Genomic DNA, 27,743 nt, shown 5'->3' with positions numbered 1-27,743 from the left:
AATATGGCTTCCTAGACTAGTCTAATCCAACGAACTCTGGGTTAAAATGATACCCTATCTCACTCAATAAGATTGGGAGCAATAGAAGAAGATTCCTATTCTTTCCACAGGAACCTGCATGCACACAAGCATGTCCCCCTCCCCCCAAATACAAACTAAAACAAAAACAAAAAACCCAGCCAGGGTTGGAAAGATCTTAAGAGCGCTAGCAGTCATGGGATCCATACAAACTCGCAGGCGCACAGTTCAATAATTCCAAATGTTTCTAAAACAAACAAAATAAGACACATTTTTTTTCTATTTTAATTCCTCCATCCTTTTCACTCCAGTTACCTTTCCTTAAATAAATAAATATAAATAAATAAATAAATAAATAAATAAATAAATAAATAAATAAATAAACGCGGAGAGATTTTTACCCCTCTACACGCCCCATAGCTAGGTGATTTCTATTGGCTGAGTGGTGTGACGTCATATTTCTGCGCCCCGGCGTTCCAACCTTGAGCGCGCGTTCGTGTTTCTAGCCTTTGGTGGCCGTCCCAGCCCTGGTTGTCATTCCCGATGGCTCAGAAGCCACTGCGTCTGTGAGTGACCTTGCATCGGTAGACTCAGGCACATAGGAGAAAGGGAGAGAGGCGGGCGGAGGAGTGGGGGGGTCTTTCTCCACACCGGAAGGGGAAGACGGAGGGGAGGTCGCAGGGCTGCTGGGAGCCGGAGTGGAGGCTTCCTGTTCTCGCCTCCCAGTTCATTTCGCCCTGGTGTCTTCAGAGTCTCTCTGGCAGAACTAAAAACTTGATGAGCCGGACTTCTTTTTCCTTAGGCCTAGTCTGCCTGGGACACACCATCTCCTTGTCGTTTCTCCCGGCGTCGCACGTATTGATTAGCCAAATACTTGCAGGCATGGGGTGCACGCATGGGTTTTGTCAGACAAGATGAGCATTGTCCTGTCCTCGCGTACTTTTGTTTGCGCGGTCGGTTAGCGAAGACATGACTTAATTTAGAAAGACTATTGTATTGAGCAGCGGACAAGCGTCGCACAAACCAGTTCCCGCCTTGATAGCTGATAGTCTAGACTAGAATAACACGTGTTAACGAATGCGGAAAATGTAGAGAAAGGGTTGATGGTTCTGGAGGGTATATAATAACGATATTTGGCTTAGTATAAGGAATTAAGGCTTTCATGAGAAAGTGAGGATTTTTTTTTTTTTTTGAAAGTGAGGATTTAACTCTGGCAAATATTATTGTATTTAACTCAGAGAAGACATTGAAACGTTTAAAAACTCCTTAGTGTGACCTAGTTTTTGTTATGGAAAGTGATCCTGCTTGAAAGTTGGGAAACAAATAAGAGCCGAAGTAGAAGGCAACAAGCATTAGGTAAAGCAATGTCAGAGAGAAAGTTCAGGAATGGATAGTCTGTTAAGCAGGTGGACTCACAGGGCCTGGTGATGTTTTGATGGTGAGAAACCTCCACTGTAAGGTCATAGATTTCTGTCTTCAGTCATTGGGATCAGAAAATGCTGAAAAGGGGCCCAGATCAGAGAGTGAATATGGATTGTACCTGTCAGGAATTGATAATCAACAGGGAACAAAAAGATGTTAGAGGCTCTCAAAGAATAAATTATACTGCATGATAGTTAGGACAGAATTTGTTCTGAAATGGTATATGGATTTCTGAGATTTTGAGAAAGTGGCTTTCTCAGCCCACCAGGAGGCTACAGAGACTCAGCCTTGATGGATGGAAAAGCCTTGAGGTTGAGCACAATGGGGCTCTTAGGAAAGAGAATTCCCTAGAGCCTAGCAGAGGCAGAGTGATCAATCTGCAGTTTGGGAGAGTTTAGTTAGGAAAACTTAGAGAAAGTACTGGGAAGACAGGCCAGAACCGGAGGAAAACTCTTTCTACAGGAAACGAGGCACTGTGTAATGTTTTTAGGAAGGAACATTAAACTGAAGCAGAGAAAGCACTATGGGGTCCATATAGTCTACCTTGCCTCCAAACCACATCAAGTAGGTTTCTCCGCCTCAGCCATTCCCTCTAAGTTGTTCAGATTTGTTTCCCTCCGTTCCTGCCTCTCCCTCATTTCCCATCCCGCTTCCCCACTTAGCTTGTCTTCAGACTTTAAGTTTCTCATCTGCTTTTCTCGTCCCTGTTTCCATTGGCCATTTCCTTGGTTAGCACTTTGATTGTAGTTTAACTGTTCCTCCAGACCGTCCTTTTCTGTTATTAGACGTATTGATGAAACATGTACAATCATATCCTTATGCTGCTTGAGACTGTTCAATGATAGGAACAATAAGAACAGAGAGATATACGACAATAGAGTCTATAGTATTTTGAGTTAAAAGATGTTACAAAAGTAAGTAAGGGCTGGTGAAATGGCCCAGTGAGTAGTGGCACTTCCTGCCATGCCTGGTGTCCTGAGTACAGTCCCTGATGACACACGTGGTGGAGAGAGGGAACTCTCTTTAGTGGTTCTCTGACCTTCACATGAACACCGACACATATACGCCCTCCCAATACAATACCTCCCCTAAAGTGAAAACAAACAAACGATGTAAGTCAGAATTGTACAAGTCAGAACTTAGATGTTAGAGCAAGTCACTTCACCACTTGGGACAGTCCCCCTCATCAACCTTCATGCTTGTCATTTTCTCCTCCCTGCCCTGTAACATGCTATGCTTGCCTCACAACATAGCCTTTTCCATATATGCTTGTGATTGGAGCCACCCGTCCCTTATTGTAAACTCTCTGAGGCTTTACATGAGTCCAAGTGCTTCTGTAATTCTAATGTGTTCTTAGGGTAGTATGTGACCATTGAGCTTTGCATAGTGTAGTTGTCCGGTTGGTGTTTGCTGAACGATGACTGAAGCCGTGTAGCAAGGCACACGCTGTGGAGGTGAGGAGAACAGAATGGGTGTGAAACATGGTTGGAGACTCACCTGGACTTAGATTAAATAAGGAATTAGCTGACTCTTAGTGACCAAGTTGGTGATAAACCCATCCACGAAATTTAAGAATCAGAAGAGGTTGGCTCAATTTTGAAGACACGAAAAGCAGATTTTTAGATATGGTGAGTTAGAGGTATTGGTGAGATATTCAGAAAAGTCTGCCTGGTAGCTCAGAGTAGTTGATATTGACCATAAGTCAGAAGATACCTGCTGGGACTAGTTCATAGCGCTAATCTAAAAAAACGAGTACATTTACACCAAGCCTAGCAGATCCATTTGTGTTTCCTGAATTGCTATAACGTTTATCTCTTGTTTGCAGCTTGGCCTGTGGAGATGTTGAAGGAAAGTTTGATGTTTTATTCAATAGAGTTCGGACAATTCAGAAGAAAAGTGGAAACTTTGATGTAAGATGATCATTTTTACTGAAATTTTACACTGTAGTCAAACATTAAAAGTACTGATTCTTTGTTAATTTTATGACTGACTTTCCCATTTTTTGTTAGGTTGTGGTTTTTATCCTTAATTACACTAAGTAGCTGTGGATTGATGGGAGGAGGGAGGCGGTCTATACTGTTCATCTCATTACTTTCTTACTGAACCAAAAACAAGCAAAGAAACACACTGAACAGAGCTAGCCAGTTCTGACACCTGGACTGATAAGCCCAGGTCTGCTTCACGGGTGTGCGCTCTGGATCAAATCAGATAACAGATGTGCAGGTCTTTACCAAAGAAAGAATGAGGAATGAGTGTTGTGTGTGCTTGCCACGTAGACTATGAGTCCCTAGGACACGGGAGGACTGTAGGGTTAGGGAGGACTTGTGCGTTGGGTTGAGGGATAAGTAAACACAGCAGCACATGTGGTGGGCTTCTGCCCTGTAGTTCTGAAGTCTAATACTGAAGTTTTGTATTTCACGGACTGATTCCTTCTGCATCTGTTTCAACACTGCTATGTATTCCAAGGAAGGAGGATAGAGAGGCCTTGGGAACCTTTGGAAAGCACATAAGTTCTGCCTTCTGAAAGCTCGTTTCCTTCACTTTCCCCCCACCCTCAATTTGGAGTGATTGACAGACAGTGCATCGAAGTTGAATAATTCATAGAATTATCGTTAATTAAATTAATGAAGAAATACTTGGTTTGAGACTATTAAATAGAGTAATTAGCTGAATATTACAGTCAATGTAATGTTTAATTTTTTTGTTTTGTTTTAATCTCATATATCTTTAAAAAACTCATTTTAGCTGCTGTTGTGTGTAGGAAACTTTTTTGGCTCTGCCCAGGATGCTGAGTGGGAGGAGTATAAGACCGGCAACAAGAAAGGTAGAGAAATTGCTGTTGTTTAATGCATGACTTCTAACAAAATCTCAGGGGCTGGGGTTGCTGTTGGGCCGTTTCTCACGTATTAGTTGCTGAAGATTTCTCTCTTGGCTGGCATAGCTGCTTTTGGGGAGTTTCTCTCTTGGTCTTGGTAGCACATGCGCATTATGCTAATACTTGAAAGGCTAAGATAGGAGCATCCTAGATCTGTGGCTGGCCAGCCTGGGCTACATGGTTAAAATAAAGGGAGTTATGTCCCTCTTAAACTCTGCATTGAGCAGAAAAGAATGCATATATATATATATATATATATATATATACATACATACATACACACACACACACATTGAGCATTTGAGATGGCATTCCTTTGGTCTGGTGACATCACTTAGTCGTGAAGCCGTGGGGTTGGATTAGGAATCCTTGGTGATGAGCGTGTTCCACATTTAGGCTGGCTGTGGAAGGAATGCACAGGCTCTTGACTTTTGCCATGACTATTTTTCCTGTGAGGAAACCTTTCTCAGTGTTCAGAGCAGATCCAGTAACCATATGGTGGCATGTCTGTTCCCCATTAGCTCCTATTCAGACATATGTGCTTGGTGCCAATAACGAGGAGACAGCAAACTATTTCCAGGGTGCTGATGGCTGTGAATTGGCTGAAAACATCACTTACCTGGGTAAGTCAAAAAAAATTTTGTAATGAATTTAGTAAAAAGAAAAAAATAGAGATTAATCTCAGGAAAAGTTTTGACTGGCTTCTTCTGCCATTACTACTTGAGAGAATAAGCATTTTGTTTTGTTTTTCCCTTTGGGGAATATTTTTCCTCACAGTCTGTGTCTAGAGCCCTTTAGACAGTGATATTTATTCCTCACGTTTCTCTGTTTCTCCTCAATCTTGTGTTCCTGAGCCCTGGACCAACCACCTTTTCAGCCAACCAGAGTGACCAGTCCCTTAAGCACTTAGGGTATACGTTACATTCAAATAAAAGAAACTCCGTCCTTACACTGACCTTGCTGGATGCTTATGCCTTACTTGATAATGTGGCTTCTAACTGGCTTTACTCTAGGCTCAGTCTAGGCTCTGGTGGCTCAGGTCTCTAGTGTCCATCACTGTGTTTTTCATCCCTTTTGTCTTTTTTTCTGTTTTAAGGAATACTCTTAATTCCAGCTCAAAGCTGCTCATAGCCCTCTACATTTCTTCAGTTTCAGGACAAAGACAGTTGTCAAGCTTTGCTGTTGTTCCCTCCCCACTGTCTGACTTAGTCTGCTGTGTACATGACATGATCGTTACTCAGCTCATTATAATCTAAAACAGCCCCTTCACAGTCTCTGTGGTCATGGATCTCAGAAAGCCCCTGGAGTTCCTTTGTTAGGAATGCCTTCTTCACCATTCCCACCATAGTCTGCCAGTGCCTCCGATCCTCTGTGCAGTTGTGGCCCTCACAGAAACAATTTTAGCTTTCTCCACTCCTGAGACTTCTTTAGGCAGGATGAATGTTGAGGAAAACTTTTATAATATGATTTAAGATTTATTATTATGTTGTTAGTTATGTCACTGGCGATCAAACCCAGGGCTTCACACGTTTGCAAATATGTCGTCTGCCACTGAACTGTATCTCGTCTCCGTGCTTTACTGTTATGTGTGTGTCCGTGTGTGTCTCTGTGCACTTGCCACAGTGTGAGTGTGAAGCTCAGGGGACAACCTGGTGAGTTAGTTCTCTTCTTTCACCTTATGTGTGTTCTAAAGTTTGAACCCAGGTTCTAGATTGCAAAGCAAGCACCTTTCCTTGCGCCATCTTACCAGCCCTGCTTTTCACAATGATTTTTTATTATTTTCTGTATAAGGGTCTATTGGTACACATGTGTGTAACAAATGTGTTCCTGGCACTCTTGGAGATCGCCTGGAACTGGAATTGCAGACTTTTGTGAGCTGCCATGTTGGTTCTGCACCCAGATCCTCTGAAGGAGCAGCCAGTGCTCTCTCTTAATGCCTGGGCCTTCTCTCTGTCCTCTGCCTATTTATTTTTAGCTACAGTTGTGAGACAGACATTTTGAAATCTGAACATGGGTCCGGCTTGTCACAATCCTCAGTGTGTATTTTCAGTGTGTGTTAAGAACACTACTGTATTTGTCAGCCATTTTATTTGGTGAATTCCACTCAGTTCCTTCTTTCAGGCAGTGGTCCTGTTGGACCTGTGATGGCCTGAGGCACTGCAGCTGAATAGAATTTGATTGTTCTTTCTAGAGTAGATCGACTACTATAGATCCTGGGGAGTTGGTAACATCTACAACCATGAAAAATAAAGCTGAGAAGAGAATCAAGCTGTCAAGGGGGTAGAGTGAGGGGAAGCCAGGAGGTGACAGTACTGTGGTGACAGGCTGGCATGGGTGGGGAGCGGGGGAAACAGGCACTCTAGGGCGTAGACACCAGGTTCATAGAATCTGAGTGCAGGGTAAGAGGCCACTGCACTCCGGTCAGTGACCAGCAGCCACCACAGAAGAGCTCTTCAAACTTAGGGAACATGGCAGCCAGAGTGTAGCTTACTCTGAGTAAGTCACACTTACTCAGATGAGTGGAAAGGCAGAGAGCCAGGAGATGGAGCCTTGGGAAGGAGGAAGTGCCACATTTCCTCCTGCAGCTTTGTCTAAAACTCATTCATTTTTCTTTGAATCCAGGTCGGAAAGGTGTCTTCACTGGAAGCTCGGGGCTACAGATTGTATACCTCAGTGGGACCGAGTCCTTAGATGAACCAGTCCCAGCCCACAGCTTTAGTCCCAAGGATGTGTCTTCTCTGAGAACAATGCTGTGCTCGGCTTCCCAGTTTAAAGGTGTTGATATCTTACTCACGTCCCCGTGGCCCAAGTACGTGGGGAGCTTTGGGAATTCCTCTGTGAGTAGTGCTTGTTCAGTTGCAATTTTAAAGCAAATTATACTGGCTTAAGTTGGGGTTTAAAGTTTTTCTCTCTATTTTGAATATGTTAACTCTTAGTACCTTTTACTAGAAACATTTTGTGAAAAAAATTCAAGATTCTGTAATGTACATCTACTGACAAAAACAGTTGATCTCATAAAAATATAATTTGCAGATAAGATTGTGGAATCTTAATTATAAGCAAATGGTTCCTGGAATTACGTTCTCTACCAGTATTCTCCCTTAGCCTTCTTTGTATATTTTGTAAGTTTATTAATTCCCAGTGGAGAGATCTATAGCTATTGGCATCCCTCCAGTTGCATTATTTCCCCTTCCGTTCCAGAATATTGGGTTTGGCTATCACAGTATATTTCAAAATCAGGTCATTGTGAAATTGAGTCCAATAGTGTAAATATTTACAGATAGGGAACAAGGTGCTGAGCCTGAATTTCTGTTATGGACACAAATCTGGAATGCCCTGGAGGCCACCCCTGTATTTTTATTAATAGTCCTGAGAAGGGGCAGTTACTGTAAACTATGACATAACAATGCCTAAGAAGACCTTGGGAAGGTTGTGTAAGGGTAGAAAGCATCAGCTGAGCCTCAGTGGAGGGGAATGTAAGACTGAATCTGGGAATAAACCCTCACAACTGGATCCCGAATTCAGTGCTGTCCCAGAGCGACCTGTGTGTAGACCCGTCCTCCCTGACTCAGCACTAAGTGTCTGTGATCATAAAAGTCAGCAGGATGCCAGTGTCATCAGGGAGAGTGTTTGACAACCAAGAGCCTAGTTTCCTTACCAGCTGTGGTTCCTTCCCTTCTAGAAAGGGTGCCCCTCATTCTGGGAGAGCAAAAGCCAGCATAGGGCAGTAGGGGGGGAGACTTTGGTCAGAGTTTGTAAACAGCCATATAAGATTTTTATGAGGAAGAAAGCAATATACTTGGCTATCTTTGTGATACTACAACCAAGTTCAAGGTCAGTCACCTTTCTTTAGCAAACATAAGGTGAGAGCTAGGAGTATTCTGTGAGCAAATCTACCATGACAATATTTTACTTGCAAGCTTCTGTTTGTTTTGTTTTGTTTGAGGCAGGGTCTCTATATAGCCCTGGCTGTCCTGGAACTTGCCATATAGACCAGGATGTCCTTGAATTTATAAAGATCTGCCTGCGTCGGCCTCCAGCCTCCCGGGTGCTGGGTTAAAGCACCGGTAAGCTCTCCAGCATCGGTGTGGCTGTGCCATTTCCTTGTCTGAACAGCAGGACAGCTTGTGTGGTTCTGAGGCCCTTGACTGTTCGCTGGAGCCTGGGTGCTCTAAGTGTTAGTGTTTACTTTCTGCATTGACCACAGCTTACTCTGTGTGATACACGTGCACTATAAATCGTATTATGCAGATGTAGTTTGTAGTTTGTAGTTTATAGAGACCTCTTTTCAAAAGAAGTCTTAAAGTTTGTTTTAGAGGTTACTATGAAGGGATTGCCTTACCTTGTACCCTCTGGTTTCCAACAGTTGTGTCATTTCTGTAATTATAATATTCCAGTGTTCTTACATGTTTGATTGCCTAGGTATGCAGTTCACTGCAAATTCACATCTGTGTGTAAATTTGAAAGATATATCAAAACGTGTTTTTTGTTTCTTTACATTTCTTTATAATTCCTGAATCTGTGTCAATAACCAAGTTCCCATTTACTAGGGAGAAGTAGACACCAAAAACTGTGGCTCAGCTTTGATCTCCAGCCTCGCCGTGAGCTTGAAACCGAGGTATCATTTTGCTGCTTTGGAAAAGTCGTATTATGAGAGGCTTCCGTACCGGTGAGCAGCATCTCCAGGGGTCTCTATAAACTCCCAGCTCTTGTTCGCTTTTAGCCATGTATCTTGGTTCCTTCGAGTCTAAGACGGGCACTGTGTTAGTTTCATTTTTGTTGCTATAGTAAAATATCAACCTACCGAAGACAGGGTTTGTTTTAGTTTATAAGTCCAGGGGAATCCGTCCTGGAGGGAAGACATAGCGTAGCAGCAGGAAGCAGGGAGCTGACTGATCCTACTTTCCCTGTGATAACGCAGGAAGTGGGCCAAGGCTATAAACCTTCAAAGCCCATCCCCAGTGGCGTATTTCCTCCAACTAAGCTCCACCTCCCAGGGAGTTACAGAAACTGCCCCAAATAGTACCACCAGCTGGAGACCAAGTGTTCAAAACCACGTGACCCTCTGGAGGTCATTTCCTATTGAGGCACCACACTCATAAGTTTCCTAACCTGAGATAAAGGAGTTAGACTATAAGATTCTAAAGTTTAGGGTTTACTATTACAGTGCTGGGTGGCCATCATAGAGTATTAGGGCCTGGTTTTTGGGTTTTTGTTTGTTTGTTTGTTTGTTTTGAGACAGGGCCTCTCTATGTAGCCCTGCTTATTTTAGAACTTACTTTGTAGACCAGGCTATCCTTGAACTCACAGAGATCCACTTGCCTCTGTCTCCAGAGTGCTGGGATAAAGGCATGTGCTACCACAGTTGGTTAGGCCCTGCTTTCACCAGGTCCAACCAGCATACAGTCTTTATTTAGTCTGGAGTACTCAGCGGTCAGCATAGTCGCTGTGGCGTTAGGGGTTTCACTGTGTGAATCAGGAACTTCCATGGGTCTGGATGGGCTGCTTGCCTGTGACCCCTTACACTTGCAAGCTGAAGTAGGAGGACTTCAGTGAGCTCAGGGCCAGCCTGGGCTATAGACTGGGGCGTTTGTTTATCTCTGCCCACCAAGAATTTGTACTGAGACTCACCCTCCAGCACCTCAGAAATTTCTTTTACTCACATTTGTTTTACTTCAGTTATAAATGTTGATTAGTGTAGCATACTTTTAAACATAGAAAAACTAAACAAAACAAAACTGTTTTACAATGTCTCTATGACATGTCAACTATTTTTAAAAATCAAAGTATACTATGTTTTAGTGTTTGATGCATATCTGCTCAGCTTAGAACATACTTAGTCTCACTGCTTTCATGTGTTCTTACATAAGAGAGTAGTAAAATGAGTCCTCACACCTCCACCATCATCTGAGAGCCCTCACACCTCCATCAGCATCTGAGAGTCCTCACACCCCCATCAGCATCTGAGAGCCCTCACACCCCCATCAGCATCTGAGAGCCCTCACACCCCCATCAGCATCTGAGAGCCCTCACACCCCCACCAGCATCTGAGAGCCCTCACACCCCCATCAGCATCTGAGAGCCCTCACACCCCCACCAGCATCTGAGAGCCCTCACACCCCCACCAGCATCTGAGAGCCCTCACACCTCCACCATCATCTGAGAGCCTTCACACCTCCACCATCATCTGAGAGCTCTCACACCTCCACCATCATCTGAGAGCCCTCATACCTCCACCATCATCTGAGAGCCCTCATACCTCCACCAGCATCTGAGAGTCCTCACACCTCCATCATCTGGCTCCAGAAATCATTTTGTTCACTTTACACCGTTTTAAAGAGCAAAAGTAGGAGCTGTGGTTCTTTTCAAAGGTGTCATCTCATTTCTTTGTTACATTGGCCCTATAAGGTTAGGGATACTTAAATCCCACCAAGGTCACATGACCTGTAATGAATGCAAGACTTTTGCTCTTATCATGACCCTATAGAATCTTACCTACCTCACAGTTACAAATCAAAAGTAAAATGATAGCCATGACCCTGCTTCTGTCCATCCCCCCTTCCTCTCACTGTCTGGTTTCACATAAGCGCGCACATGCACACACACTTTTAAATCTAGGTTTTATAGAAAATGTGGAGTATTTGTCTTTCTAAGTTTGTGTCTCTTTATATAACAATTTCTGGTTCAGTCCTTTTCCTGCAGATGGCTTGCTTTTGATTTTATTTATCCCATTGTGTATGTGCACCATTTAAAACCCCGTTCATGGATCGGCTCACTGGGCCACTCCACTGTTCCAAGTGAAGAGTATAGCAGTAAGCAGGACGAGGTGTTTGAGCATAAGCCTAGTGGCACCGAAGGTCACGTGCTGGGTGGCTCTGACTGTGGCATGTGAGACGCCCCGTAATGCTGCTCAGTTTCACAGTCCACCAGCAGCATTTAAACGTCCTTCTTCCCATCCCTCAGCACTGTCTCTAGTCTCATTAGGATGATGCGAAAGAAGGAAGATAACCTGGGGCAGGTGGCCCTGGGAGGGGGAAGAAATTACAGCAAAGTATAGATTCCTGTCAGAACATGCCATAATGAGACCTATTGTTTTATAAAGTAAAGTGATGGAGATCTGTTCCCTTTCCCATACCTTTCAGAAACCATGTTGTTCTACAAGAAAGCGCGCAGCATGCCACTCGCTTCATAGCGCTGGCGAATGTTGGAAATCCAGAAAAGAAGAAGGTAAAGATTTGAGTGGTTGGTGGGTTACTTGGCCTTCAGAGCTTCTGGCCTTGAGATCCCTCTGTAGTCCCCGAGTTCCAGCAGCTTCAGTGGCTCCTTGTAAAGGCTAGGTTTCCTTGAGTGGTTTGTAGGCGGTCTTAGAGAAAGGCGTGGCTCCCTGGGATATGCCAGTGCAGGAGAGGCCTTCCTTTTTTCCAAATCCATGTGCTTGCCTCTGTTGCTACACAGGAGCTTGCTTCAGGAGATGTGCATACCTCCTTCCAGCAGCTTTAGTGAGCTGGAATAATAAAATCCTGTGGGGAGTATTTTCCAAACTAGGCATAGTGGTGCACACCTATAATCCCAGCGCTCAGGAGGTAGTGACAGGCAGATCTCTGTGAGTTCTAGGCCATCCAAGGTTATATAAGACCCTGTAACAATAACAACAATCAAAACAAAACATGTATGCATGCATGTATGTATGTATATTACTTCCTTGGTTTTTTGAATTAGTAGTTATACCTGAAATCCAGAAAATAGTGCAGATGGTGAAAGAAAATAAAACCAGAAAAATAGGTTGTATTTCTCACTTCCGTGGGAATGCTTTGCTCTTGCTAAGACAGAGTGATCAGTGAAACATGAGACAGGTAGTGATCGTCCTCTGTGGCCGATTGCTCCAAATAGCACATCGGAGGCAGTGCTCATAAGATAAGAAAACTCCTGCACTTTGCTGTAGTTTAAGCTTTGAAGCCCATTCTTAGCAGGGCTAGACTTTAGCTGACCTTTCCCGCTGAGCAGAGTTCTGTGGTTGTGTCTCTTACTCAGTCCCAGAGATGCATTAGCCAGCTCATCGTAGTCACAGTGTTAACTTGACAGGCACCATTCGCCTCAAAACTGTGTTCCAGGCCACAGCCTTCCCAGCAGTGAATGTTTCTCTTTTTCCCTTTTCTATACTCGGACTGAGTCTATCAAATATCGGTCCCCCCACCCCAGTTAACCAGAAGGTAAAATCTATCCTATGACTTCAAGTTCCATTATTTTGTTGAGGTAAAACATATATTTATGCCTAAAGTTTTTGATTTATAAAATATATGTTTTGTTTTCTCGTTTGCTGCTAGTCCCTAAGGAAAGGTATCAGCCTATGAGAGAATTGTGTCAGAGGGGCAGGCTTACCTTTCCAGTTGGAATGTTCATTAAGAAGATGGAATTGGAGTTCCGTGGTTCTATTGACAAAAGTCAACCGAGCAAAAGATGCAGTGACAGGAACAGTTTGTCTTCAAGGCTGATAGAACAAGTCCCCTTGCAGTAAGGGTTGCCATTGTACCCGTCTCCAAGTGAGGAACCAAGTGAGGGCTGGAGCTTTGACCTGTTACTCATTACTGTGTGAGCCTCTGTAGCCATTGCAGAGGCCGTCGGATCAGCACGTGCTACACTGCTGTAGCGCCACGACAGTCGAGACTTTCAGAGACGTTGTCATCATGATTGGTCACAGTGAGACACAAGCCTTTTCCCTGACATTACACTCTCTCTTTTTCCCCCTCAAGTATCTTTATGCCTTCAGTATTGTTCCCATGAAGCTGATGGCTGTAGCCGAACTGGTAAAGCAGCCTCCGGACGTCACCGAGAACCCTTACCGAGACTCTGGGAAGCAGGCAGCCGGAGGGAAACACATTCCCGCCCCTCAGGTAGGATCCAGCTGTGGGCCTTTCTTGCTTATCGTTTCATACATAGAACAATTTCAGTTTTTGGCTCTTAATGTTTTTCCTCTTGGCAAATCATGGTAATATTTAGAAAATCCTGCCCAGTGGTAGGTGCACATACCTTTAGCTCCAGCAGAGGCAGTCGCAGAGCCAGGAGGATCTCTGACTTCTCAGCTAGCAGGATTTATAGAGTGAGTTTCAGAACAGCCACGGCTACACAGAGAAACTAGGTCTCGTAAAACCAAAAATAAAGAGGCGGCGTCAGAGTCGGAAATCAAGCTCATTTTTACAGTGTATTTGGGGCTAACAGCTCTATGCTGAGTCTTTGTCTAAGGTGATTCATACTGTTTTTCCTTGTCTGAAGTTGATTATTCTCAGTTTTTGAGGCAAGGATCTGTTGGTGGCAGAAATTTATGATTTTGTGATAATTTCTAGTCGAGATTTACTTTGAAGACATTTGGTTTTTTTTTTGTTTCTTTGTTTGCTATTTTAAAATATATTTTATTAGATATTTTCTTCATTTACATTTCAAATGCTATCCCCTTTCCTAGTTTTCCCTCCAAAAATTCCCTCTCCCCGCCCCCTGCTCCCCAACCCACCCACTCCAGCTTCCTGGCCCTGGCGCTGAAGACATTTGTTAATAGCTGACCTTAGTAATTGATTTTCTCTCCACTAAAGCAAGGCTGATTGGTCAATTTCCTTGTTAGGGTTCATGGTCTGTTTTCTTGGACTTTTCTGTCACTCCAAAATCTTCTCTGCCCCCTCTTTTTGCCTTTGCCCCAAGTGGCTCATCCTCTCTCCCCTTCAGTTGAAGTTGGATCAGACTTGCTTCGTTCTGAAATTTCAGAGCTGTTCACGCCATTATTGGGAGAGAAAGGAGATGAATGGACTTGGTTCATACTGCTCTGGCCTAGTGGAAAATTGCTCTGTATCTTGTGTTTAACTTATTTTTCAGAAGAGATAGATTTGGTAATGGTTTTGAATAAGCTTGTTGAGATGTGGGCCTGAGAGTCCCACAGGCATCAGGGTTGGGGTGTGCGTCTTCCCTAGACTAGGAAGGAAGGGCTGAGAGGCAGCAGATGTGAGTGGCAAGGACTTCCCTCTGCTTGCTGCTCTGTCACTTGTCCCTGGGCTCCCTGAGTAACATCCTCCCCGTCTACCCTTGCAGGAAGAGTCAGCCTGTCAGTTCTTCTTCGATTTGAGTGAAAAGCAGGGAAGGAAGCGGCCGTCCACAGGCAGGGATACCAGGCCTCCCCACGCTAAGCAGCCTCGCAAGCCTCGTAAGTACCTGCTCCCCTGAGAGCAGTAGCTCGTTGGGAGTGTGTTTGGAAAGTTGCATTGCTAAGAGCATCTTCTGGCAAAGAGAAACTTTACAGAGCCACTAGGAGCAAGGTGAAAATAGAATCATCTACAAATGGCCCGAATCTGGGCTGAGACCCTTCCTGTAGGATGCGAGAAAAGCTCTTTCTGCCTGTCTAAAGCACGGTAAGTATAAAACTGACGTGAGCTCATGCACTCATAGCAGACGGAAGCTGAGGAGAAGGACTGCCAGGCTGCTCACTGAGAATGTCTTTCTTCGCCCTGTTGTTTTAAAGAGGAGAATCTGAACCTAGGAAGGTAGACCCACGGCTGTGTGGCTAGCTGACGTCAGAGCTAGGACTAGAATTGGGGTGCCTGACCGTCCCCCATCTAGATGAGTGTTCTCTCATTGTGGGCTAGTGACAGTTTGTATGCTGCTTTAGTTCCGAGATGATCTATTGTGGACCACCTACCTGTGGATCGATTATCAACTCAGAGGGCTTCAAAGGGAGGTTTAGTTTCATTGACAGAGGTGCCAGGCATTGGCAGTCATAATGAGAAACACAAGTCCCACCCATTGTGGCAGTCTTTGCGGTCTGACAGATGAGACAGCAGTGAATAATAGCAACTAATTCTCTGTTGAAAGTGTTTGTTAGTACTGTTGTTGGTGTGTGTGTGTATGTGTGTGCGTGCATGCATGTGTGCCGTGGGAGTGAGAGGTTCTCCTTCACTATGGGTTTGGGTATGGAACTCACGTTGTCAGGCCTGTGTGGCAAGCACCTTTACCTGCTGAGCCATCTCTCCAGCCACGAGGAAGCTTGTGGAGGGTATGTCTGTGATTGGACCATAACAACGCTTGCCTTTCTTTCCCGTGCAGCTCAGCCTCCAGGCCCTTGTTGGTTTTGCCTCGCCAGCCCTGAAGTGGAAAAGCACCTGGTGGTCAACATTGGCACACATGTGAGTCACTCCCATAGCTGGGCAGCAGAGCAGGAAAGGCCGGCAGAGAAGGAAAGGCCAGCAGAGCAGGCAAGGCCAGCAGAGAAGGAAAGGCCGGCAGAGAAGGAAAGGCCAGCAGAGCAGGCAAGGCCAGCAGAGAAGGAAAGGCCGGCAGAGCAGGCAAGGCCAGCAGAGAAGGAAAGGCCGGCAGAGAAGGAAAGGCCAGCAGAGCAGGCAAGGCCAGCAGAGAAGGAAAGGCCGGCAGAGCAGGCAAGGCCAGCAGAGAAGGAAAGGCCGGCAGAGAAGGAAAGGCCAGCAGAGCAGGCAAGGCCAGCAGAGAAGGAAAGGCCAGCAGAGCAGGCAAGGCCAGCAGAGAAGGAAAGGCCGGCAGAGAAGGAAAGGCCAGCAGAGCAGGCAAGGCCAGCAGAGAAGGAAAGGCCAGCAGAGCAGGCAAGGCCAGCAGAGCAGGCAAGGCCAGCAGAGAAGGAAAGGCCGGCAGAGAAGGAAAGGCCGGCAGAGCAGGCAAGGCCAGCAGAGAAGGGAAAGCTGGCACTCGGTTTTTATTAACATTACATGGCATATGACCCGCGTATCAAATTTACCCCACCTACTTTTTTCCTTTCTTTGTGAGTCAGGGTCTTTCTACATAGCTCTAACTGTCCTGGAACTCACTAGACTAAGCTGTCTCTGTCTCTGGCAATTGTTGGGAATAAAGGTGTGAAACAACACTCCTAGACAATTTTCACATTTTAAGTGTACAGTTCATTGATACTCAATAAACTTATTGAATTATGAAACCATCACCTACCAGCGGTTTAGATTCCCGATGTGATGTTGCATGCTTTTAGTCCCAGTCCTCAGGAGGCAGAGGTAGGTGATGTCTTGAGCTCAAGGCAAATCTGTCTACATAGCAACTTCCAGGACAGCCAGCATCACACAGAGAGACCTTTGTCTCAAAAAAAGAAAATATGAAATGGGGGTTTAAAGTATTTCCATCAGCCCAGTAAAATTTCCTAGACACATTTATATTAATTTCAATATAAATTCTATTCTCAGCCTTGGCCACCACTTGCATACTTTGTATCTTTAGGTTTGTGGGGTTTTAGACATTTAACTGAAATCATGTAATGCAGTGTGTGTGTGTGTGTGTGTGTGTGTGCGTGTGTGTGTGTGTGTGTGCTGGTGCCGGAGCCTGAGGATCCCTGGGGCTAGAACTATAGGAAGTTGTGAACCTCCTGACACGGTTGTTGGGAACTAAACTCAGGTCCTCTGAGCACAACCTGCGCTCTTGACTGCTCAGCTCTCTCTCTAGCTTGGTTTTAACTTTTTAGGAATTTGTCAAACTGATTTCCAAAATTACTACATTGTTTTATGCTCCCATCAGCAACATTATGAGAGATTGACCTTTGCACATTCACGTCAATATTACTTAAAGTCTTTTTTTCTCCTCTTGAGCATGTTGGAGACTGAAGCCAGGGTCTTGTGCATGATGAATAAGAACTCTGCCATTGAGATACATCCTTAGCCTGTTGTCTGCCTTTTTGGTTATAGGCACTATAGTGTTGTGGAATCAGTTTCCTGAGCACTCCTTCTCTGTCTCCTTCCATAGGATTAATCTTCTGTATATGTCTTAGATTCATCTATGTTTCATGAGGTATTGATTCTTTTAATTTCGCACTGTTTTAAATATTCCTCAGTTTTCCCTGTTTTAAATAGTGAAAAGAGAAGGGGATCATGTGTTTATATACGAATACTAGGTTTAAAATGTTGATATTGTTAGCTTGCGTGGTCTTGTGACTTATGCCTGTAATTTCAGCACTCAGGAAGCTGAGGCAGGAGGATTGTCACAAATTCAAGGTCAGCGTGTACTACCTAAAAAATTCTAGGCTAGGCTGGGCTTCAGAGTAAGGCTTTTTCTTTAAAAAACAAACAAACAAACAAACAAACAAACACAAGCCAAAAATATCCCTCGGAACTGAAGTTCATTAAGCATAAGAAAGATTAAAATGATAAATTCAGTTTTCCAGTCAAGGATTGTACTAGTGAGGGTTCTCTGGAGTAACATTATAGAATAAGTTTCTCTACATATTGAATGGTGACTTATTAGAATTACTTACAGGCTGTGGTTCATCTAGTCCAACAATAATCGTCTACCTATGGCAGGTCATAGAATCCAGTCGTCATTCAGTCCATGAGGCTGGATATCGTAGCTGGCCTTCAGTATAACATTGGAATCCCTGAGTACTCTAATGACTTTAATGCTAGTGAAGGAATAGACTTGTTGTCAGTGTGAAAGCAAACAGACAAGGAACAAAAGCTTCCTTCTTCCGTGTCCTCACATAGTATTCAGCAGAAGGCATGGCACACATTACAGGTGGGTTTTTCCAACTCAAATGGTAGATATAGATTGTTCCACTTCAGATTAATCAAAAATTCCTCACAGGTGTGTCCTCTTTTGGGGGTTTTAGTTCATTTCAGTTGGCAAATGGCAACCAAGCTATCAGGAGTATGTAGCTTTGCGACTATGTACCATACTTGATGTATCTAGGAAAATGACTTTAGTCACATGATTGGCAGGCCTTGAATCAGTCAATGGAGCTGATGATCCTTAGTATGGTGACCAGGCTAGATGAATCCCTGCTGAACACTGAGTCTCAGGGAAGTCGCTCAGCTTCAGAACTCAGTTCAGGCTCTGTAAAGATATGTCTTTTTCTTTGACTTCAGTGAAACTGCTAATCACCAGGGTTACAGTTACACTCCAGCCCCCCATGACTACACTGGATGTTCTTGAAGGCCAGCTTTCTGTGTAACACTTCTGCAGACTGGTGTTGCTCATCTGGTTTTCATTGATTTCTTCTAATTTTGGTTTCTAAAGGTGACTGTCCTCTTCATCTAACAATCTGAGAGTTCCTTTTTTTGTGGCTTCCTGTAGACCAGCCAGAGTTTCACTTTGATTTTCACTTCCTTTCAAACTGAAGAGGCCTGGACTTACCTATTTATGTTTTACATCTTAATTATTAGCACCCTGTCCAGGAAGGTGTTCTGGAGTAAAGGCCTGTGACACACACAGTTGGCTTGAAAGGCCTTGGATGAACTCTGAGAGCAAGCTGGCAGGCTTTTACTTTTGTGGGTGTGTTCTTTTTAGGTCAGCTTTGGGCCCCCACCTCACTGGATCACCTGTAGCCAGTCTTCTCTCACACACAGCCTGTAGTGAGGTAGGCTGTGAGCTGCCTTTTGTTTGGGAAGCATAAGAGCATGGGAGAGGAGGAGGGGCTGGAGCGGTGTCTTGGCCTCATGCTCCTCTTGGCCTTGGGGAGAAATGTTCTTTCTTTGCTCCCACAGTGCATTCCCCAGGAAATGGGCCTGGGGATGATGAAGGAAACTGTTCCTGTGTGTCTGAAGCCAGCAAAAGGTGTCTTCAAGCATGCGTTTGACCAGGCTCCCAAGCGCAAAGTATTTGAGCATTCTCACCTAGACCAGGGCCTACCTGGTAGTCAAATCTACGCTGCCCTCCCCTGCCCTTTTCTGGGCTTCTGAGTCTCTAGCAAAGGGGCTTTCAGTCTTACTTGCAGCCATTGCTCTCGCTTTTCCCTTATTACATTTCCCTCCGGCTTTCTCTGCTATTGCTCTGCTTTCCTTCCTTCAGGAAGGTACATAAAGTAGGCCAGTGGTGTGGAAAGGGAAGAGTCTGCTGAGTCCAGGATGATGGCTGCACAGCCATGTATTCTACACAGGGAACTTTCATTTAGGCTTTTATCCATTTACATGGTTAGAGACCACTCAAGTGTGAAATAGTTAGAAGAGCTTGAAAGGGTGGGACAGATTGGGAAAGTGGGAAACGGTGCAGGAGATCTGGACGTACATTAGAGGTGTGGGCAGCTGCTTAGCCTTTACATAGCTATAGAATACACATCACAAGATAAAGCTGATGCCCATGGCAGTGGCCTGTGGCAAAGGAAAGGCTAGAAAACAGAAGTTTCTAGAGTAACCTTTTCAAACAAATTCAGTAAAATGGGTATTCGTAAAAAGCTCTCTGTGCCTCTGAGGATGTTGCTTGGTTATTGGTGACGAGGCTCTTCCTCTGGTACCTAAGCTAGCCTTAAATTTGAGATCCCCCTGTTTTTGCCTCCAAAGTAGGTAGGACTGTAAGTGTGTGTCACCGTGTCCTGTGTCACTGTGTCCTGCTCCTTGAGGTTTGGTGAACTTAAGTCCCATGGGAAATCAGCTGAAGATGTGTTTAGTTCCCTGTCAGTACATCAACGGGGTCATGCTTTGGTTTGTAGCAAGCATATATGTTGCCACCGTACTTTCTTACTTAGCTTCAGCTTTGGGACCACCACACTAAAGGTATAGTTTTTATAAGTCCCTGTGTATTTGCCTATACCGACAGTCCTTTTGCCTGCTCACTCAGAGCATCTTCCTGTCACACAGTGACTGTTAGAGCAGCACTGCTCGTTTGGATGGCTTTGTTTCTGTGTTATTGTTACTGTTTGGCCAGGGCTGAGGCTGAACTCTGATTCTCTACCTACTGAGTGCTGGGGTGAGGGCGTGAACTTCCTCACCTGACTGAGTGTGGGATTAGGGCGTGAACTTCCTCACCTGACTGAGTGTGGGATTAGGGCATGAGCCTCCTCTCCTGACTGAGTGCTGGGGTGAGGGCATGAGCCTCCTCTCCTGACTGAGTGTGGGATTAGGGCGTGAACTTCCTCACCTGACTGAGTTTTGGGGTGAGGGTGTGAACCTCCTCACTTGGCTGAGTGCTGGGGTGAGGGCGTGAGCCTCCTCACCTGACTTACAGGTTGGCTTTTGTTTTGTTTTTAGGATTTATTTTGTGTCCGTGCTTATATGTGTGTTGCTCTTAAAGACTGACTGACAGTCATTGTTGGAAAACAGAGTTCTCTGTCTCTTTGTATATGTCTGAGTTTGAGGTTTTTCTTTTCATACAATTTCCATATTATTCCTTTCACTTTGTGGAATTTAGTCAGCACCTCAGAGCTGCAGGAAGACTCATGCTACCATGTTACCTTAGCCTTTTCTGTGAGCCCGGAAGTGTATTGGAGATAGAGATGCAGGGTTGGATATACTTGGGGAAGAAGGAAGGAGTCATTTTGAAATAAGAAGTAATATCTTTTTGTGGTTGAAGAGAAAGTGATAGTAACTGAAGATTGCTTTAAAGTTTTGATCCTGGGAGGGATAGCCCGAATAGTCTTTTTGAACTCTAGCATTTAAAACCAAAACCCTTCAAATGCCTCTAGTTCATTTGCTATTTTCATGGAAATTTGTTAAAACTGACCCCATTTTTTAGAAGATATTTTAAAATGCTGTTCTAGGGGCTGGAGAGATGGCTCAGCGGTTAAAAGCGCCTACTGCTCTTCTGGAGATCCTGAGTTCAAATCCCAGCACCCACATACTATACTTACATATAGTAATAAATAAATGTTTTTTTAAAATGCTGTTTTAGCATTTAAAATCATGTATGTATGTATGTATGTATGTATGTATGTATGTGTTAAGTATATGGGTATGCCTGTTGCCTGTAGAGACCAGTTAGGGCATTGGATTCCGTGAAACTGGCATTACAGGAGTTGAATCTAGGTCCTTTGGAAGAACAGCCAGTGCTTTTAGCCACTGAGCCATTCCAGCTCCTGTTCTAACCTTTAAAATCAAATCTTTTAAAATATAAGTTCTTTTAAGAATATCTTGGGTCAGGCATGCTGGGTCATGTCTCTAATCACAACACTCAGGAGGCAGAGACAGGCAGATAGATCTCTGTGAGTTCAAGGCTAGCCTAGTCTATAATATGAGTTCCAGGAAGCCAGGGTTGTTATACAGAGAAACCCTATCTCAAAACAAACAAACAAACAAACAAAAAACAAGCAAGCAAACAAACTAAAACAACAACAAAACAAGCAAACAAAAGACTATCTTGGACTGGGTGTATTAGTCCAGGGCTATAGCCCCAGAGCTTGGATGCTGAGCTGAGAGGATTGAATTTGAGGCTGCCCTGTACAACATAGCAAGATCCTGCCATCCTGTCCTGGGTGGAAGGGGGCAACATCTTGAGCATTTTCTACTGCACCTCAGGCTCACTGTGTGTGTAGGGTTTCTCTCTGGATGATCATACATATAGGCTTGCTGTCTTGCTTCTGTGATTCTTCAGTGCTACCTTGCCCTGGCCAAAGGAGGCTTATCTGATGACCATGTCCTCATCCTGCCCATTGGACACTACCAGTCCGTTGTGGAGCTCTCGGCAGAGGTGGTGGAAGAAGTGGAGAAATATAAGGCTACTCTGCAACGCTTCTTTAAGAGTCGGGGGAAGCGTTGTGTTCTATTTGAAAGAAATTATAGGAGCCATCACCTCCAGCTTCAGGTATGTGTTTTCTGCCCAGGAACTTAGAAATCACTGTGGGGACCTTGAGATTGATAAATTTAAATAATGATGACTTTAGTATTTAATTTTAATTCAGTATTAGAACATTTAATGTTATTTTTATGATGATATTTTCATGGTGGTCATTTAGAGGGCTGGGAGCATCTGTTGATAATCCCAGAGGCGTCCACGCTGCAGGTGACTGAGCAGCAGGACGGCTCGTGCCCTGGGTAGAGACAGTAGATAGTTAAGCAAGGCTCCAAGGGAGGCGAGGACCTGGACTTTGCTGGGTAAGATGTGGCTTAGTTCCTGGGGAAGCCCAGCATGAATGAAGACTTAGAGGTAGGAAATAGTTTCCAGCTAGCATGGGGGTACTTTGGAATTTGAGAGATTTGTCTCTTGGGTGGTAGTGTCTTCCTGGCGCATTTGTTAAGTGTTCAAATGGGCCCGACTCTGCCACATACATTATGCAGGAGCTGGCAAAGGCTTAGAGACAAAGAAGTCTCTCTTGAGTGTTTCCTAATAACAGATTGGCTCCCATATGTAACAGCTCTCATAAGTTTAAGTCCTACAAGCAGTCCAGTGCAGGCTGTTTGGCCTGAGGAGAATCTGTGCTGAGGGGTGTTTCTCCACCCCAGTGATGGCTTTGCTACTTCATCAAGACTTCAAAGACTCATCTTCTTTGGAACCAATACAAAGAGTTTCTTCTATTCCTCCCACACCAACCCAGGTCATTCCTGTGCCCCTCAGCTGCTGTGCTACAGATGACATTAAAGATGCCTTCATTACCCAGGCACAGGAGCAGCAGATAGAGCTGTTGGAGATTCCAGAACACTCAGACATCAAACAGGTGAGTCAGGGAGGGGTGGTAGTGTTCAGGGAGGAGTTAAGACTTGGTTCTCGACATGTTGAGCCAGTGGTACTAAGTAGCGGACCGTTTGGTACTAGAATACAGGACATTGGTAAGACTAGAGGTGAAGACGTCATTGTAGGGAAGTTTCAGTGCTTCCCTAGAAGAGTAAAGAATTAGACTTTTCCTGGAGCTGGGAAGATGGCTCTGAGGACTTGAGTGTGAGCTCCAGCAGCCGTGTAAAGGTCACGAGCTGGGGCATGTGCCTGTGATCCACGTGCTGAGGAGGGAGAAACAACAGCATCTCGGCCTAAATCGATAAGCTGCAGGCTCAGTGGGAGAGACCCTGCCTCAAACATGAGGTGACAAGAACTGAAAAAGCCACCCAGTGTCATCATCTGGCCACCACAGGCCATGGACACACCTGCACATGTAATCTCACACATGGGAACAGGTACACATATATAAACACATATGAATTAAACAAACAAGGAGACACCTCCTAAGATGGGATCTTAGAAGGATGGGTATCACTGGGATGTATTGGCATTTTAAACACTAGCGCCTGTGGTGTGTTGCACCTTTTAAAAATTCTTATTTGTCCTTATACATTTCTGCTTACTTTAGATTGCACAGCCAGGAGCAGCATATTTTTATGTTGAACTCGACACAGGAGAAAAGCTTTTCCACAGAATTAAAAAGAATTTTCCTTTGCAATTTGGAAGGTTTGTATGTTTTCGCTGTATTTATTGTATTTCATTTGATGTGTTATAAATGTGGTGACTGGCTACATGGATGGTTATGAAAACCAACTAGGGAGTGGTCCAGCCGCGAGAAGCTTAGAGTCTTGGAGCAGAGCAGTGCTACAGCCTTGGGCCGGAGAATTGGAAGTACCATGAACAAGGAACAGTGTACTTAGAAACTTAGAGAAGGAAGAGCTCATTTCTGCCACATGAGAGGCTCCACGAAAGGCTGAGAGTGAATATATGGGAAACTGCAGAGGGAAAGACACCAACGGGAGCTCCTGGTGGAGTACAGGGCGGCCACTGAGCATGTGCTGGGTCAGACACAGGCAAGACCTTGCCGGGCATTGCTGCATTCAACCTTCCAGTAGTGTTGTTTATATCCTGTCATCCCAGCAGGCCTCCATACAGACATGAAACGCACTGGAAAGCTGCACTAATCCAATAGCCCCGAGCTACACTGCTGTCGGGTCCTTCAAAGTGAGACTGAGGGGCCGTGAGGGAGACAGCTTGTTGCCACTCCTAGTGATGTAGTTTGATCTTTAGGATCTACATGGTAGGGGATAACTGATGCCCAACCATGCATGCTCTGACCACGGGTTCTATGGCATTCGTGAACCCACATACAAATAAATACATAGAGTAAAAAAAGATAAAGGGATAATGGAAGTGAGTTTTAATTTAAATAGCCACACCTGGCTAGTGACTACACTACTGCATATTGTACCTTAAGGTAAGTTAAGTAGCAGGCCCATGGTCTCACAGTTGAAGGTTCAAACCTTAGCGTGGTGCACACCAAGATGGAGGTCTTTAACCTTGTTATTCTGCATCATTCTGAGAGCCCATGTGGAGGGAAGCAGAAATGCACACAGCGGTTGTCTGCTGCTGATCTCTGATTGGCAGCTGTCCTCTGAGCACTCAAGTGTTCACACCAGGCTGTGAATGGCCTCCAGCCTGTCCTACACTAATGTGGGAGCCTTCAAGGGACCGCCTTGTGGGATACAGCCACCAAACGCAGCTGGGAACAAGCATCTGCTCCTCTCACTGTCTTTTCTTAATGTATGCGAGTACATTATGTGAGTACACCGTAGCTGTCCTCAGACTCACCAGAAGAGGGCATCGGATCCCATTACAGATGGCTCTGAGTCACCATGGGGTTCCTGGGAATTGAACTCTGGACCTCTGGTGGAACAGTCGGTGCTCTTAACCACTGAGCCATCTCTCCAGCCCCAATCTTTTCTTAATCTTACTGCCTTAGCAACAGATGCGGATATGCACAGTGGGGACATAGGCAAGCAATGCCAGTATACACAGCCATGTACAGCCCACATCTTTTTGTGATCATGGTAGTTGTTTATGTTTCAACACTGAAAATTTTCAGAATACTAATGTACAATTGATACATTTTATACTTAATAGGGAAAATGGTTGTATCTGCATTTTACATATGAAGAAACAATGCTCGTGGTTTGCTGGGCATTGTTTGAGTCTAGGTCCTTTGACTTTCAGGGGATCACTGTGATTCATTTCTGCTTTTTTCTACTTAACTATACCTTCAAAGTTGAAATGAGCCCAATAGGATTGTTTCTAACATATTAAAGTAAGTTAAAAGTAAAAATATATAAAAGTAAAAATAGAGAACTTAGAAGCTGCGTGTATATGTGTCTCTATAAGTTGTTTTCTTCACATTGAACTTCTCTCGTTTACTCATACAAATGAGGGGACTAGGAGGACAGGTAGAAGAACTTTAAGTCAGCGTGGGTATAACGTGTGATTCTGAACCAAGCCCTCAGCAAACTCAGTCTACTGGGTGAAAACTCTAGCTTAAGGCAAGATAGAATCGCAGCTGGGCATGTGCTCTGATTATACAGCTTCTGTACGACGTCCTGTAAGGAGGGTGGTCTTGTAAGTGAGGGAATCAAGTCATAGACATGAAGTACCAGCGCGTGGACTGGAACTCTGTCTCTGACTTTCTGACACCTGGGGCTGTCCTCTAGTTTGTATCTGGTGTCCTTCCCTAAGTATTAATATGGTGGTTCCAAGTTGTTCCAGGAAAGGAGAAATAAAAGGGGTGGGAGAGGACACTTAATATGGCAGTGATTTCAGTAGCAGGATGGCAGAGATGTAGTCAGGGCAGGCGACCAGTGTGAGCTGTAAGCAGTCCACACACTCTTTAGATGACACTGAGGAGAGCTGGTGGCTGGAGAGGAACACCGGAAGGGTGGCTTTCAGTTACTACTCCCATTTTCTCTTCTTTGTCCTCTCTGCAGGGAGGTCCTGGCCAGCGAAGCTATTCTCAACATTCCTGAGAAGGCTGACTGGAGGCAGTGTCAAACCAGCAAGGACGAGGAGGAGGCCCTGGCCCGCCGCTTCCGGAAAGACTTTGAACCCTTTGACTTCACTCTGGATGACTAGCCAAAGGGGAGGGCACACCTCAGGTCACCGACTGGAACAGCAGATTGTTCCAACCTGCTCTTAAAATGGAGTTACCGTCTCGTGGGAGCTGCCTCCCTGCCTCTTCAATATATTCCCATGGACCTGCCTGCTGCAGGAGGCCTCTGATTGACTTTTTAAAAAGAAGTCATTCTGAGATGCAATGATAAGTTAAGAGAACATCTGCTATGTATTTCTAAGAACAGCTCTGTTTCTCCTCATCCTCACAAACTTTTAAACCTTTCAGATTGGGTATGGTGGCTCATGTCGCTCTTCTCAGAAACTGAACGGTTATGGCTGGAAGACTGCTGTGAATTCAAGGCTACTCTGGACTACATAGTGAGTTTCAGGACAGTCTGGGCTATGACGTGAGACCCATCTCACCTCTCCATCCTTGCCCTCAACCCCCCAAAAATGTAAAAGTAATGCCCCCCCAAATCTTGTAAATAATAGAAAAGGGAACACTTTTCTAAGGCTGACAGATGTCTTATGTTGCTTATGGCCACTGAAATGAGATTGTGTGTGCGGTAGAGATCAGAGTTCTATCCCCGGCTCCTTTCGGTCAGGGGAAGGGCACCAAGCCCCGCCTTTGCTACTGCTTTCCTACAGCATCTTCCTCACATGAAAGAGTCCATTCTGTCTTTTAGATAGTTAACTCTGCTGTGCTAGGACATACTCTGAGATCCAGGAGTATAGCTTGTGAGTGCCCCAGTGTGCTGCCCTTGGTACAGAGTTTAGAGTCTAATTTCAAAAGGAAGTGGCAGATTAAGGGCATGAGTTGAGTTTAATTTGAATGTGTTGTGTTAGATGTTTAAAATACCGGAGTTACCCAGTACACGTGTCCAGAATGCCATTAGACGCTTCTTCTAAGACTCATGCAGAACAGGATTGGGGCTAGGGCTTTGAGTGCATTTTCAATGTTTCATGTGTGTAAGACACCTGAGTTATCTCACAGCTGTGTCCAGAGTGCAGGTAGATAATTCTCAAACTCATGCAGATCTAGGTTGGTGATTGGGCTTCGGGAACAGCCAGGGTATGGACCAGAGTGAACTTACAAAATAAAAAGGGCAAATGCTATAACCTAGAGCTTTTCCACCTGGCCTCTTTGTTCCCCAAAGTAGGGCCTCTGAGACTTCTTAATATTTCATGAATAAATTCTGAGGCCAAAAGCTTTGGCTGGTTCCCCAGCTGGCTCATAACTTAATCACCAGTTTATCCTAAGGCCTGCCAAGTGGCTGGCTCCCTCTCCTTCAGCTTCAGGGCCAATCTTTCCCCCCTGACTATTTCCCAGAATTCTTTCATTCATACCTCCCCTGCTCCCCCTGACCCCAGCACCCTTTTCCCTCTCTGCTGGATGTCCCACCTCCTAGTCCTGCCTCAGCTCATTGGCCATAGGGTTTTTATTGACAGGTGACTCTGCCATACACTGCACAAGAGATTCTATGCAAACACAGTCAGTTCCACCTTAAATATGACTATGATTTAAGGAGCAGCACAGGGAGAAACAGCAGTGTGAGCACAGGAGGACGCTGCAAGCTGGAAGCCAGAAGACAGGAATTGGTCATTGTTCCTGTATAGACCACGAACAGTTTCACTTTGTTCTCATAAAAATCTCCTGACCTCCATTTTGTTTCTGAACAACAAAAAAACTAAAACAGTCTTGGAAACCTGAAGATTGTGGAGCCTGACAGGAACCATTTTACAGTTAAAAAAATTAAAAGGCCAGGTCTTTAATCTTAGCATTCTGCAGGCAGACCAGTGAGTTTTAAGGCCAGCCTGGTCTACATAATGAGTTCCAAGTCAAACAGGGCTATAGCAATAAACCTTGAGTTGCATTTTAATTATAGAATATTTAAAAAGCAAACTCACTGTAGAAACCAGTTTGAGTAAT

At 44.7% G+C, this 27,743-nt stretch overlaps 1 protein-coding gene, 1 long non-coding RNA gene and 1 other non-coding gene across 14 annotated transcripts; 2 read left to right on the top strand and 1 right to left on the bottom strand.

The window, feature by feature from the left end:
• Positions 1-473: 473 nt before the first annotated feature.
• Positions 474-27,713, top strand: Cwf19l1 (CWF19-like 1, cell cycle control (S. pombe)). Of its 12 annotated transcripts, none has more exons than XM_030251083.1 (15): positions 689-2,004; positions 2,798-2,894; positions 3,266-3,350; positions 4,202-4,264; positions 4,837-4,938; positions 6,938-7,152; positions 8,866-8,984; positions 11,458-11,542; positions 13,066-13,206; positions 14,390-14,501; positions 15,398-15,477; positions 21,617-21,826; positions 22,557-22,676; positions 23,304-23,401; positions 25,690-26,936. In XM_030251083.1, exons 6-15 carry the CDS (start codon positions 7,063-7,065, stop codon positions 25,832-25,834), a joined length of 1,200 nt encoding a protein of 399 aa, XP_030106943.1. In that variant the 5' UTR covers positions 689-2,004; positions 2,798-2,894; positions 3,266-3,350; positions 4,202-4,264; positions 4,837-4,938; positions 6,938-7,062; the 3' UTR covers positions 25,835-26,936. The 12 variants fall into 12 exon arrangements, with proteins under 12 accessions (NP_001074546.1, XP_030106944.1, XP_006527427.1 ...); XM_017318296.1 differs by having other exon boundaries at positions 4,186-4,264; XM_030251087.1 differs by having other exon boundaries at positions 690-2,004; positions 6,938-7,124.
• Positions 11,539-14,393, bottom strand: Gm52383. Its single transcript, XR_003952859.1, has 3 exons — positions 13,871-14,393; positions 12,695-13,615; positions 11,539-11,952 (listed from the first exon to the last, which is right to left on the bottom strand). It is a non-coding gene; the product is annotated as a predicted gene, 52383 (long non-coding RNA).
• On the top strand, positions 22,226-22,371 carry Gm24336. The gene has a single exon (XR_003952954.1). It is a non-coding gene; the product is annotated as a small nucleolar RNA SNORA12 (small nucleolar RNA).
• Positions 27,714-27,743: the final 30 nt, after the last annotated feature.

This window comes from Mus musculus, chromosome 19 (assembly GCF_000001635.26).
Source record: "Mus musculus strain C57BL/6J chromosome 19, GRCm38.p6 C57BL/6J".
NCBI lineage: Eukaryota > Metazoa > Chordata > Mammalia > Rodentia > Muridae > Mus > Mus musculus.
This window is presented reverse-complemented; position numbering and strand designations above follow the sequence as displayed.